Source organism: Tupaia chinensis, unplaced genomic scaffold, assembly GCF_000334495.1.
Source record: "Tupaia chinensis unplaced genomic scaffold, TupChi_1.0 Scaffold000573_1, whole genome shotgun sequence".
NCBI lineage: Eukaryota > Metazoa > Chordata > Mammalia > Scandentia > Tupaiidae > Tupaia > Tupaia belangeri.
The window spans coordinates 2,189,110-2,202,851 of NW_006160087.1; the positions used below are offsets into that span (position 1 = coordinate 2,189,110).

The 13,742-nt window shown below is 40.3% G+C and overlaps 1 protein-coding gene across 2 annotated transcripts in view; it reads right to left on the reverse strand.

Annotated features, from left to right (window-relative positions):
• S100PBP (S100P binding protein) overlaps positions 1-13,742 on the reverse strand; it is a 41,171-nt gene that overhangs the window by 16,204 nt on the left and 11,225 nt on the right. The window contains exons 4-5 of one of the 2 annotated variants that reach the window (XM_006158099.3): positions 13,097-13,182; positions 11,767-11,870 (exon numbers count right to left, since the gene is read on the reverse strand). In XM_006158099.3, coding sequence (XP_006158161.1) covers positions 11,767-11,870; positions 13,097-13,182 — 190 coding nt within the window. Of the gene's footprint in view, positions 1-11,766; positions 11,871-13,096; positions 13,186-13,742 lie in introns of both variants that reach the window. The other variant, XM_006158098.3, reaches the window with a different exon arrangement.

Below are 13,742 nucleotides of genomic sequence, written 5' to 3' on the forward strand. Positions count from 1 at the left end.
TGTGGGAGTGTCCAGCGCCTTAACCACCACACCACCTGCTGGTCCCCTAAATAAAAGAGTTCTTAAAAAAAAAAAGTTTAGTATTCTTTTTCTAAAGATGAATCTCAGTTTAAAAAGTCAAGGAAATGAACAGGCAATTTGCACTATAATATAAATGATCAATATAAAGAGAAGAATGTTTAATCTCCCTAATATGAAATAAAACACATTATTCTCACTCCTTTAAAATGAAATATAAACCAGAAATGAGTTCCCTCTTTAAAGAAAGTAGTTATTGGGACCAGCAATTAGTGTAATGGCTATGTCGCTGGACTCCCACGTAGTTGACCGTGGTTCGTGTCCCGGACCTGGTGGCTTAAAACTCATGCCGGGCGCATGTGTGTGCATGCCTAAGATCCCCAGAGGAGAATGGAGGAGAAGGAATTGTGGCCATCCCCCCTGGGGGATGATTTCTCGCTTTCTGTCTCTCTGTCTCTGTCTTTCTGGCAAGCACATGCGCCCTATAGCAAAAACCTCTCCAAAAAATAAATAAATAAATAAATAAGAAAGTAGTTATTGAATAGAAAATTCCTTGCCTGCTGATTTGTTAAGCTAAAATCAAAGGTCTCAATTTAAGTTGTCTTTTTTTTTTTTTTTTTTTTTTTTTTGTGGTTTTTGCTTTAGGGGGGGTGCCTAGAGGTTTTCGCTATAGGGCGCGTGCATTCTCCGGAGAGACAGAAAGTGAGAAATCACCCCCCAGGGGGGACAGCCACGCCACAATCTCTTTTCCTCCATTCTCCTCTTGGGATCTTGGACATGCACACACACATGCCTGGCGTGAGTTTAAGCCACCAGGTCTGGGACTCAAACCATGGTCAACTACATGGGAGTCTACTGACACAGCCATGACACCAACTCATGGCTAGCACTCCACTCCTTCTAGCCACCCAAATAGGATATTTCAGTGGGGATGGATGGGGATTATCAGCTTTGTAAAACTTTCAAGATATATTTTCCTGCCACCTACAAGCCCGTTTATTTTTTATGAGACATACACACACAGATAGGCATCCCTGATAGCGTCTTGTCATGCTACTACACTTCTAGCGTACCACAATCACGGACATGCATTACCAAGGGGATCTGGCAATATATTAGATTTCAATTCTATCAAAATGGAACCACTGGGGCCAGCAGGTGGTGTGGTGGTTTAAGGTGCTGGATTCCCACATGGCTGACTGCAGCTGGAGTCCCAGATGCAGACTTAAAAATCACACCAGGCACATGTGCATGTCTGCCCAAAATCCTAAGAGAATAGAGAAGGGATTGCAGTATGCTCATCTCCTCAGAGGTGATTTCTTACTTACCCTCTCACTGTCTCTCTCCAGCAAGCTCATACACCCTATGGCTAAAATCGAAAAAAAAAAAAAAAAAAAAAAAAAGGAGTACAAGATTATCTATAAACCGTATCCTTGAACTCACATCTCTTATTATCTGGATTCTACAAAACTGCCATGGCAATAGAGACTAAAACTATACTGTAAACTTTTGACAGAGGGACCAGCAGATGGTGTAAAGATTATGTTGTTGGACTCCCACAGAGTCCACCATGGTTCAGGTCCCAGACTCAGTGGCTTAAAACTCACACTGGGCATGTGTGCGTTCATGTCCAAAATCCTGAGAGGAGAAGGGATTGTGGCATGGTCATTCCCCGTGGTGATTTCTTGCTTTCTGTCTCTCTGGTGAGCGCTCACACTTTATAAGTAAAAACCTCTCTTAAATTAAAAATTCTTTTAAAAAGAAATAGATGAACATAAATGAGTTGATATAAGCACATACAATAGTACTTGATGTATGGTAAATTGACACCTATCCAGAGTAGAATCAATTCGGCAGGTGTAATAGACTTGAAAATTTGTTATATGCAAAATTTGAGGGCAATATAAACCTTGAAACTGATGAAACTGAGTATTTTTAATACTTCCTACATTTTAACAAACTCCAATATTGCTTAAAAACAAACAAAAACAGGTCTAAGCTAATACCCCAAGAAATGTTATTTTTCACAGGCGCTAAGCACTTACTGAAGGGACTAGCAGATGATATAATAGTTACGTCCCTGGACTACACATAGTTAACTGCAGCTTGAGTCCTGGACCCAGTGGCTTAAAACTCACCCCAGACACATGTGCATGCACGCCCCAATCCCAAAAAGAGAATAGAGAAGGGATTGTGTTGTGGCCATCCCCCTTGGGGGGGGAGGTGATTTCTCGCTTTCTGTCTCTCCGGTGAGTGCCTGTAGCAAAAATCTCTGTCTAAAACCAAAAAAAAAAAAAAAACAAGGAACTTACTGGTAACTCTCTATTTAAGACATAATGATGGGCAAGCCATGGTGTGGTAGTTAATGTGAACTCCCACACAGCTGACCACAGCTCTAGCCCCAGACCAGCATCTTGAAAGGCACGGCAGGCGCAAGTGCACACATGCCCCAAATCCTGAGAGGACAAAGAGATTGTCACGTGCCCATCCCCCCAGAGGAGGGGCGTCATTTCTCCCTTTTCCTCTCTCTGTGGAGTGTACACATCCTGTAACAAAAACCTAAAGAAAACAACAACAACAAAGACTCAATCATCTAGAGATACTAACGGGAGCTTACATTTAGTAAGCTCTCATGTGACAGGTACTTGGCTAGCTTCTGTGTATGTATCACTATCATTTAATTCCAACAATCACAGGAGGCAAATAGCATAATCTCCATTTTATTCATGAGTAAACTGAAGCTCTCTCATCTAGTAAATGGGAAAGCCAGGATTCAAACCTAGGGGGGTTAATAATCCCAAAGCCTTATTTTAGCTCACAGCTTCAACCTCTTCTTCCTGCAAATTTAGAGATGCTAACCAGAATGGAAACATTTGAATTTTCTATTCTCTTCACAGTCACTAACAGATGGGCTTTCTTGGACCAACAATCAGTATCCATGGGTTTATTTTAAGTTGTGGCTAAAAGGTGATGAAGCCTGTCCCCTGTTTTGTGACTAAGAATGACATTAATCTAAGAGGGAAATCAGAAGGAAAAAACCCTCACATTTCAGGAATGAGATTAATAATTCATCCAAACCATAATCTATAATTACAAACCTGAATGGTTTTGGGGAAAACCCAGTTTAATAATTGTCTTTAATAAGCTAGGACCAGCAGGTGGCTTATTAAGTTAGGCTTATTAAGTAGAATCCATTTTAGGGACCAGCAGTTGGCATAATGGCTATGTTGCTGGACTCCCATGTAGTTGACTGTGGTTCGAGTCCCAGACCTGGTGGCTTAAACTCATGCCAGATGTGTGTGCATGCCTGCCAAAGATCCCGAGAGGAAAATGGAGGAGAAGGGACTGCAGCATGGCCATTCCCCCTGGGGGGGGGTGATTTCTCACTTGTTCTCTCTGTCTTTTTGGTGAGCACACACGCCCTATAGCAAAAACATCTCAAAAAAAAAAAAAAAAAAGTTAAAAGTGCATCAATTAGGGTCAGGACTGTAGCACAGCTATGATGAGTACTTCATAAGGGAAGATAGGTTCCACATGGCAACTGTGATTCAGATCCCAGGTCTGCTTAGCCTAAAACAAGCTGGGAATATATTTAAGTGCCCAAGAATCAGACCCTGCAGTCATCTCTCTCCCTCACTCATCCATGTGTGCATGTAAATACTCCACCATGAGTAAAAAAAAAGTGAAACAATTATTATACCAAATGAATAATGCCAATTCTGATGGGTTTCATAGGTCACATACTTTGTACCATATGACCCTACTCAATTTTGGCACAAGACCAAAGAACACAGAATCTCTTAGCAAGCTAATGGCCTAGAAGGTAGCCTGGCACCAACAAGTCATTAAGTGAGTCAATCAGATACGCGCCCTTTGGAATATGGTTGTAAGCTTTAGTAATGAGAACAGAACCACACACAGACAGCTCTAGGAAATAGCAGCTACTTGAGATAGCTAATAGAGAACAGTGGAAGCACTGGTCATGGAGACAGAAAAGATTAGGAAAAACCTGAATAGGAAACAAAAGCCCCCATTTCTGAGGTGGCAGGGTTTGGCTTTACAGCTAATTCTTTCCACTATGAGGCCTGGCTACGGTTTGTTAAGAGTCTAAGCTTCGGGGCTAACAGGTGATGTGGTGGTTAAGGGTGCTGGACTCCCACAAGGGCAACCAGGGTTCGAGTCCTAGACCTGGTGGCTTCCTTTCTCACTTTCCCTCTCTCTCTTTTTATCCCTCTCAGGCCAAATTGGAATATAATAAGTAATAAATAAAGTTAAAATAATTCTTTAAAAAAAAAAAAGAGTCTAAGCTTCATCTTTTTCTGCAAATCCTTTAATTCAGTAGGCAATCATAATGTCTCTATATCCCATACTAGCTAAAATACTTAATATGAAGGAGGGAATGAAGAGGGAAAGTAAAAATATGCTATAGGAAGCATGTACTACTACTTTTATAATGAGATTAACAAAATAGGAATAAAAAGAAAAAAGTAAGTGGAGCGACCAGCAGTTGGCATAATGGTTATGTCACTGGACTCCCATGTGGTCAACTGTGGTTCGAGTCCCAGAACCGGTGGCTTAAACTCACACCAGGCGTGTGTGTGTGCATGCCCGAGATGCTTGGTGGTTAAGGGCGCTGGACTCCCATATGGTCGATCACAGTTTGAGTCCTAGACCTGGCGGCTTGCTTTCTCTCTCATTCTCACTCTTGTCTCTTTCTGGTCACATTAAAATAAATAAATAAACAAAAAGTTAAATAATTCTTTTTTTAAAAAAAAGAAAAAGAGAAAGAGAAACATTCTAGATGCATATGCGTGTGTCCCCAAAACCCCAAGGATCATGGAGAAGAGACTGTAAAGTGGTAATCCCTCACTTTCTCACTTTCCCTCTGTCTCTCTCTGGAGAGCACATGGGCCTAGGGTAAAAACCTAAAAAAATAACATAAAAAAGGTAAAAAGTAGATGATATAGGAATTATTATATAACTCATTTCTGAATGATATATTATATAGGGAATATTAAGCAATGTATGAGTGTCTTCAATAGCCCTGGCAAGGGTAGAATCAGAATTGATATAACTGGGACCAGCAGTTGGCGTAAAGGCTATGTCTTTGGACTCCCACATAGTCGACCGTGGTTCGAGTCCTGGACCCTGTGGCTTAAACTCACGCCAGGCGCGTGTGCCCAAGATCCCGAGAGGAGAATGGAGGAGAAGGGATTGCGGCATGACCCTCCCCTCTGGGGGGTGATTTCTCGCTTTCTGTCTCTCTGTCTCTCTCTGCCTGGCTGGCGAGCACACGCACCCTATAGCAAAAACCTCTCAAAAAAAAAAAAATTGATATAACCACTGCTCCTTATGATCATCATTAGAAGTCAAAGCTCTTCTAGCAAGACAAGTGAGGGATATAACCTCCCACTGTAAACTACTATGAGTCGTCGGGAAAGTTATGACACATCTTTGCATGGAAAAACATGAAAAAAGTCACGACTTTCCCAACAACCTAATATAAGCTGGGCAAAATATACGAGACAGCTATTTTTAGACCACTCAGAACTGTGCTCCATGAAGGAACAAAAACTGAAGTTAGCCTTAAATTTCTTATGAGTCTTTTAAATTTAAAGCTTTTTAGGGTCAGTCAGTGGCATGGTGGTTAAGACAGCTGGATTCCACATGGACAACTGCACAGCTCAAGTCCTGGATCTAGTGGCTTGCTTTCTCATTTTCTTTCTCTCTCTCTCTTTCTCTTATGAGCACATGTGCCCTATAGAAAATTTAAAATACGAGGGACCAGCAAATGGCATAATGGTTATGTCGCTGGACTCCCACGTAGTCGACTGTGGTTTGAGTCCAAGATCCATCAGCTTGAAACTCACGCTTGGTATATGTGTGTGCATGCCCAAAATCCCGAGAGGAAAATGGAGAAGGGACTGCAGAGTGGTCATCCCCCCCGAGGGGTGATTTCTCACTTTCTGTCTCTCTGTTTCTCTGTCTTTCCAGCGAGCACATATGCCCTATAGCAAAAATATCTCTCTCTAAAAAAAAAAAAGGGAGGTACAGAGGTAGTGTCATGGTTAAAGGCACTGGACTCCTACCTGGCCAACTGCAGTTCAAGTCCCAGACGTGGCAGCTTACTTTCTCACTCTCTCTCTCTCTGTCCCTCTTTTTAAAATAATTCTTTTAAAAAAATTAAAAATAATAATAAATTTAATTTTAAAAACATTAATATATACTTTAACCAGCAACTCTACTTCTAGGCATTTATCCTATAGGATAAGAGTTATATATAAACACTTATTGACCAGACTGTTTGCTGCTGCATTACTAATGAAAATGAATACTAGCTAATTATCAAAGATAGAATAATTATATAGTATTTGTCAATCATTAAAAAAGTCTTAATTTGAGGTCAGCCAGTCACTTGGCAGTTGAGGTGGCTAGATCCCACATGACTGATTACATGGTTCAAGTTCTGGACCTGGCAGCTTAAAAAACATGCTGGCGAGCGCATACACCCTATAGCTAAAACCTCTCCAAAAAAAGAAAAACATGCTGGGCACAAGAGCGTGAGTGCCCAAAGTCTTGAGTAGAAAGTACTCAGAGAAAGGGTACCAGAATGACCAGGTCCCCTGGGGAGTGCTTTCTCACTATCCTTCCACCTTGTTTCAGTCTCTTTCTGGAGAGTGCATGTACCCTCTAGCAATTTCCACAATCCCTTCTCCTCCATTCTCTTCTCAGGAACTTGGGCACACATGCACACACGCCCGGCGTAAGTTTAAGCCACCAGGTCTAGGACTCGAACCGTGGTCGACTACATGGGAGTCCAGCGACATAGCCATTACACCAACTGCTGGTCCTGGCAATTTTTTTAAAATCTTGATTTGAAACTTTAACATGGAAAAATCTTTAAAATACCCCTAAAATACTTTAAGTACAAAGAAAGCAGATTACAAACTAATATGTAACTTTCCCATATATAGTCTACCTTATAGAAAAAATAATTATCGAAATATTAATTCTGGTATTTCTAGGTGGCAGGATGGATTTATAGGTGATTTCAATTTTTCTCTTTGTAGGAAAGAGGATCATTATTTCTAATATCCAAAAGAATAAAAAATGGAAGAGAAAGTAATTCTGTTATCACTAGAGGGCAGAACTAGGAACTACCATTAGAAATTACAGAAAGGCAAGTATGGCTCAATGTAAGCAATAATTTTTTTTTTTTTTTGAGAGGTTTTCACTATAGGGCACGTGCGCTCACCAGACAAAGAGAGAGAGACAAAGAGACAGAAAGTGAGAAATCACCCCCCTAGGGGGGATGGTCACGCCGCAATCCCTTCTCCATTCTCCTCTCGGGATCTTGGGCACGCATGCACACGCGCCCGGCGTGAGTTATAAGCCACTGGGTCTGGGACGCGAACGGCGGTCGACTACGTGGGAGTCCTAGCAAATACGCTAACTGCTGGTTCCCTGTAAGCAATAATTTTTAAAAAGTTAGAATTTTCTAAGCAATGAATGACCATGCTTCATGAGGTAATGAGCAAAGCTGAATGATCACATAGCAAAGACATATAATAGAATACATTTATGTATTAGAAGAATAAAGAGAAGATCTTAATGGTCCCGTTTTACTCTAATAACTTATAATTCCATATAAAGTTGTCCATTAGCTATAATGCCAGGAAGAAAGTGGTTGGTACGTCTTTATAAATGTAAATGTTATTCAAAACACATGTGGAACTGAAGTAAACAAAGAAGATTATACCTTTATTAGAATAATGGTAGTTGAAAGATGATTTTGTTATATATATATATATATTTATTTTGTATATATATACATATTTTTTTTTTCTTTTTTTTGGAGAGGTTTTTGCTATAGGGTGCTGTGCGCTTGCTAGAAAGAGAGAGACAGACAGAAAGCAGGAAATCACCCCCCGGGGGGATGGCCACGTCGCAATCCCTTCTCCTCCATTCTCCCATCAGGATCTTGGGCATGCATGCACATGCGCCTGGCATGAGTTTAAGCCACCAGGTCCAGGACTTGAACCATGGTCGACTATGTGAGTCGAGCAACATGGCCATTACACCAACTGCTGGTCTCTATTTTGTTATATTTCTTATCAACAATATACATGTTACTGATAAAGTGAAAGGAAGTGATTAACTCAATGGAGAGGATAAAACTTGATTGGCAAAAATTACAATGGAATCTGCCAGTACTAATTTCTCTATGTCTAATAAAAACTTGAAGAGTTAAAGTTTTCCAAGGTGAAATAACAACAAAACGAATCAAAATGAAGGACAAGAGGCACTGTGCTTCCCCATTTTGCTTCTGGCTGCCCCATAATTTGTACATAAATAAATAAAAGAAAGACCATACCCCTCTCTCTCTTACAATATGGTATATGCCAGACCAATCAGGTAGCCCAGTAGTTAAGGGACCCAGTTCCCACATAACTGATGGTAACTTGAATCTCATCCTGGTAGGCTGAAATTTGTGTCCACGCCCCAAATTGCAACAGGAAAGAGAAATAGAGAAGAAATTACAAATTACAGCCTGACTATGCTACATGGTAGAGAGGTATACCTTCTCCTCCTCCTTTCTTTCTGTCTCTCTCTGGCAAGTGCATACCCTCCAGCAATTCTGATAAAGTGAAAGGAAGTGATTAACTCAATGGAGAGGATAAAACTTGATTGGCAAAAATTACAATGGAATCTGCCAGTACTAATTTCTCTATGTCTAATAAAAACTTGAAGAGTTAAAGTTTTCCAAGGTGAAATAACAACAAAACGAATCAAAATGAAGGACAAGAGGCACTGTGCTTCCCCATTTTGCTTCTGGCTGCCCCATAATTTGTACATAAATAAATAAAAGAAAGACCATACCCCTCTCTCTCTTACAATATGGTATATGCCAGACCAATCAGGTAGCCCAGTAGTTAAGGGACCCAGTTCCCACATAACTGATGGTAACTTGAATCTCATCCTGGTAGGCTGAAATTTGTGTCCACGCCCCAAATTGCAACAGGAAAGAGAAATAGAGAAGAAATTACAAATTACAGCCTGACTATGCTACATGGTAGAGAGGTATACCTTCTCCTCCTCCTTTCTTTCTGTCTCTCTCTGGCAAGTGCATACCCTCCAGCAATTAAAAAAAAACAAAAAAACAAAAAAAACTAGTAGATGTCAAAAAAGGAATACTCTAAAAAATGTACTTTATTTTTTTTTCGCTATAGGGCACGAGCGCTCGCCAGACAGACAGAGACAGAGAGACAGAAAGCAAGAAATCATGCCCCCGGGGGGATGGCCACGCCGCAATCCCTTCTCCTCCATTCTCCTCTCAGGGTCTTGGGCACATATGCACACACGCCCGGTGTCAGTTTAAGCCACCAGGTCCAAGACTCGAACCACGGTCGACTACATGGGAGTCCAGCAACATAGCCATTACATTAACTGCTGGTCCCTAAAAAATGTACTTTTGAAAAGATAATAAAATAACAAATTCCATGTACCCATCACTCAGCTTCATTTATCAACATTCTATCAAAGTTGTTTTATATAATCTCTAGGGCTGATTTTTTGTTTTGTTTTGCTTTTTGAGATTTAACCTAGGCATCACAATACAGTCTGAAAAGATACACTTTCTTGCTGATAATAACAACATCAAATAAGTTTCAGTTGCTAGAGCCAGGTATCATCATACATATTATGATTATACTTACATATATGATTCTCACAAAAGCTACTATGCCTCATCATTACTCCCATTTTACAAATGAGTTCTGAATGGCTCAAGGTCAAGCAGTGGTGCAAGGGTATAAACAGACAAGTTAACTTCAGACTAGCCTCTACTCTCTCAATCACTAATAGTATGCTATCTTTCCACTACATTAGCTATTCTAATTATTTTACATTATTGGGGTAATATTGGGAGAGGGACTGCTGAATAAAGAAGAGTTTAATAAAAATGCCATAATGTGAACAGCCACCATTTGTTTTCTTGTAAAATTTTGTTTAAATGCCCCAAATGAGAAAGGAAAATTTAATTGGATATCATCTGTCAATTACCTAGAATACAAAAGGAAGAAAGAGAGCTAAGAAATCAGTACAAATATTTGCAGTTTCATTCACGATCGAAAGAATCTAGTCACTTTGGTTTGCAAAACCTTCCAACGAAGAAGGGAGAACTTAGCCTGAAGGATCTGGAAGGCAGTCAAACCTTTTAAGACCTTTTATTTGGAAGTCAAGATATAAGACAGCGTATGAGGGACCAGCAGTTAGTGTAATGGCTATGTCGCTGCACGTAGTCAACCGCGGTTTGCATCCCAGACCTGGTGGCTTAAACTCAAGCAGGGCGCGTGTGCGTGCATGCCCAAGATCCCAAGAGGAGAATGGAGGAGAAGGGATTGCAGCGTGGCCATCCCCCAGGTGGGTGATTTCTCACTTCCTGTCTCTGTCTCTCTCTGTCTGGCGAGTGCACATGCCCGACAGCAAAAACCTCTCAAAAAAAAAAAATAAATAAAAAATAAAAGACAATGTATGAAATAAAAAAAAAAGACAATGTAAGAAATGCCTTAAAAAAAAAAAAAAAAGATTTTGCCATAGGGTATGTGCATTGCCAGAGACAGACAGTGGGAAGAAGAGTAAGAAACTACCCCCTGGGGGGGTCACACCATGAATCCCTTCTTCATTCTCCTCCTGGGATTTTGGGCATATACTCACATATCTAGTATGATCTTCAAGCTACCAGATCCAATACCTAAACTGTGTTGGGCCATGTGGAAGTTCATTCAACACCTTAACCACCATGCCACCTACTGGCCCTGGAATGTCTACTTTTTACATTTAAATGCTGACAGTAACAGAAGAAATAAATAATTAAAAAAAAAAATAATAAGATTAGTACGTAGTACCTAGTTATCCCCTTCTGCTATTTTCGAGAGAAAAAGTGCCTAGCAAAAGAGATCTGGGGAGACCAGCAGATGGCATAATGGTTACATCGTTGGACTACCACGTAGTCGACTGTGTTTGAGTCCCAGACCTGGTCATGTAAAACTCACACCAGGCGCATGTATGTACATGCCCAAGATCCCGAGAGGAGAATGGAGAAGGGATTACAGCATGGGCATCTCCCCAGGGTGAGATTTCTCGCTATGTCTCTGTCTCTCTGGCAAGCTTAGACACCCTATAGCAAAAATCTCTCTTAAAAAAAAAACAAAAAAGAGATCTGAGTTGGGGCCAGCAGATGGCATGGTGAAGCCACTGGATTCCCACACAGCTGACCATGGTTTGAGTCCCAGATCTAGCAGCTTGAAAATCATGCCGGGTGTATATGTGCATGTGCCCAAAAATCCCGAGGAGGACGAAGGATAAGAGATTGCAGAGTGCCATCCATCTTGGGGGAGATTTCCCACTCTTCCTCTCTCTCTCCCCACCTCTTTCTCTCTCCAGGGAGCACAAGAGCTCTATGACAAAAACCTCAACAACAAAAAAACTCTGGGTTATAGCTTTTAACCATGGGAGGAGGCACTCTTTATAGGTGGGTGTGAGTCTATTTAGACTCTTCTCTAATGCTAATTAACAAAACCACTTTGAAATTATCTGGTTAGGCAATCCCGTGAAGTAAAAGTTTTGGGGTAAGAAAATTATCTTTTTCACAAATTTAAGACTATCCCAAACAATCTCCCAGTTTAAGCTACATTATACTGGAAAGAAAGAGTCCCACCACATGTCATTCTTCGACAGCCACGTTACCTTGGTTAGAGTCCACTGGGTCTTCGATATGAGCAATGACACTCCTGAGATAAATTTGCTTCTGCTGTTCTAGATCTGACTGTGAAAACGTTGTAACGTTAGTCCTGAACAAAGCAAAGCAGGAGGAAAACAGTCCATAAGAACCATGAGTGCTACTCCGTAGAGAAAAGTCAAATATTAGTAGAACAACTCACTTTCAGAAGCAAAATTCTCTTTAAGATCCAGTGACAGAAAAGTGTTAGTTACATAATATGAAGTTAAAATCAAGTACGGAATGAGGAAGAAAACAGATACCATCCTGCTAACAAAGAATAGGAAAATGAAGATTACCTATTCCCTAGAGAAAGAGGGCATTTGTTCAGTAAGTCAAAGTTAGTCCGGAAATAACTAACTTCATAGAAAAGCTAAATGAGATAGACTACAAAGAACTAGTTAATTCTGGTAACTGGAGCAATGGTAATCTTGGTAAGAACAATTTCTGGCCCTTACTCATATTAATTGTACGGTACTAAAGGGACAGTGGATGAGTATAGTGAGATTGTAACTTCATTACTGTTCCAAGTAGCCAGACCTGTGTTCTTTTGTTATAATTTATATTTTAAATAATTCATAAGGTTCTCTCAATTAAAGCAACAAGATTAAAACAAAACAGAAACCTGGATTAGGGTAGTAATCTTAGAGGACTTTAGCCTTATTTGTAATATTAAAATTTGTTAAAGCAGGATAAATGTGTAATCAAAAAACAACTAAAAAAAAAAATCTCACTGTAAAGAAGCCAATCTAATTCAACCGAGAAAACAGCTTTTCTAATACATTCCATGGAGAAGGCCAATGTCAAGACACTGCCATCTTCTGGCAATAGTATAAAAACTGTAAAAGTGACACAAATCTTCAACCCTTACTAGAATTCTTCCCATGACAATAGTTTCAAGTTGGGAGAGATGACTAAATGATTTTATGCATAGTTATATTTTAACATTTTTGTTAAAAATTATTCTAACCTCCTCTCCCATGTGACCAGGCATCCCCACACACAGGGGAAATCTTTTATTTACATGATGCTTTCCTCTAGCGTCTCTTTTACTTTCAAATAACCTTCAAGGCAGCAGAGAGGGCGGCATTAGCTTTATTTTACTGATGTAGAAACATAAAAAAATCATTCAACTTTCCCAAGGTTACACAGTTAGTGGTGCCAAAACCTCAGGTTTGCTTACTCCTGGTACAGGTTTTTTTTTTTTTTTTTTCCCCCTGACACTAATAGGAAACTGGGGAAGAGAAGTAATGAGAGACCCAACAAAACCCACAGTATATAACTATTTTAATATGTTACCTGGTTTTGGTTTGTAGAACAGGAGTGACCTTGCCTAGTCTTCTCTCAGAGACTTTCACCTTCCCAGAAACCTTGTCAGGAATATCCTGCTTTTTTTCAGAGCAGAAGGAATGAAGAAGGAAAAATGGGTCTTACTTCTAAGGAAACACTATTCAAATGCAAACATTTTTGAACTAAGGGCTAACTCAACATGTCCTTGAACACTTAAAAAATTGTAAAGATTTATTCATTTTTAGAATCATTATTTAACTTTATTTAGTTAGTTAAATTTGACCAGAGAGGAACAGACCAAGAGTGGGGGGTAGGGGGGTGGGCATGGGGAGGTGAGAAAGCAAGCCGCCAGGTCTGGGACCCAAACCCAGTCAGCCATGTGGGAGAGTCCAGCACCCTTAACCAGCATGCCACCTGCCGCTCCCAAATGTAAGCATTTATTAAAAGTCTACTTAGAAAGATGAACCTTCCGAAGGCAGTAAGCTTAGATTTTAACAGGTACTGCATCAACAAAAGCCTAAACTGAGGTGTCAACAACAACAAAAAGTAGTGCTTAAAAAAGATGGCAACTGAGGTGAGCAGGCGACATGGTGTTTAGATGCTGGATTTCCACATGGTCGACGACAGTTGAAACATGCTGGGTACGTGTGCATGC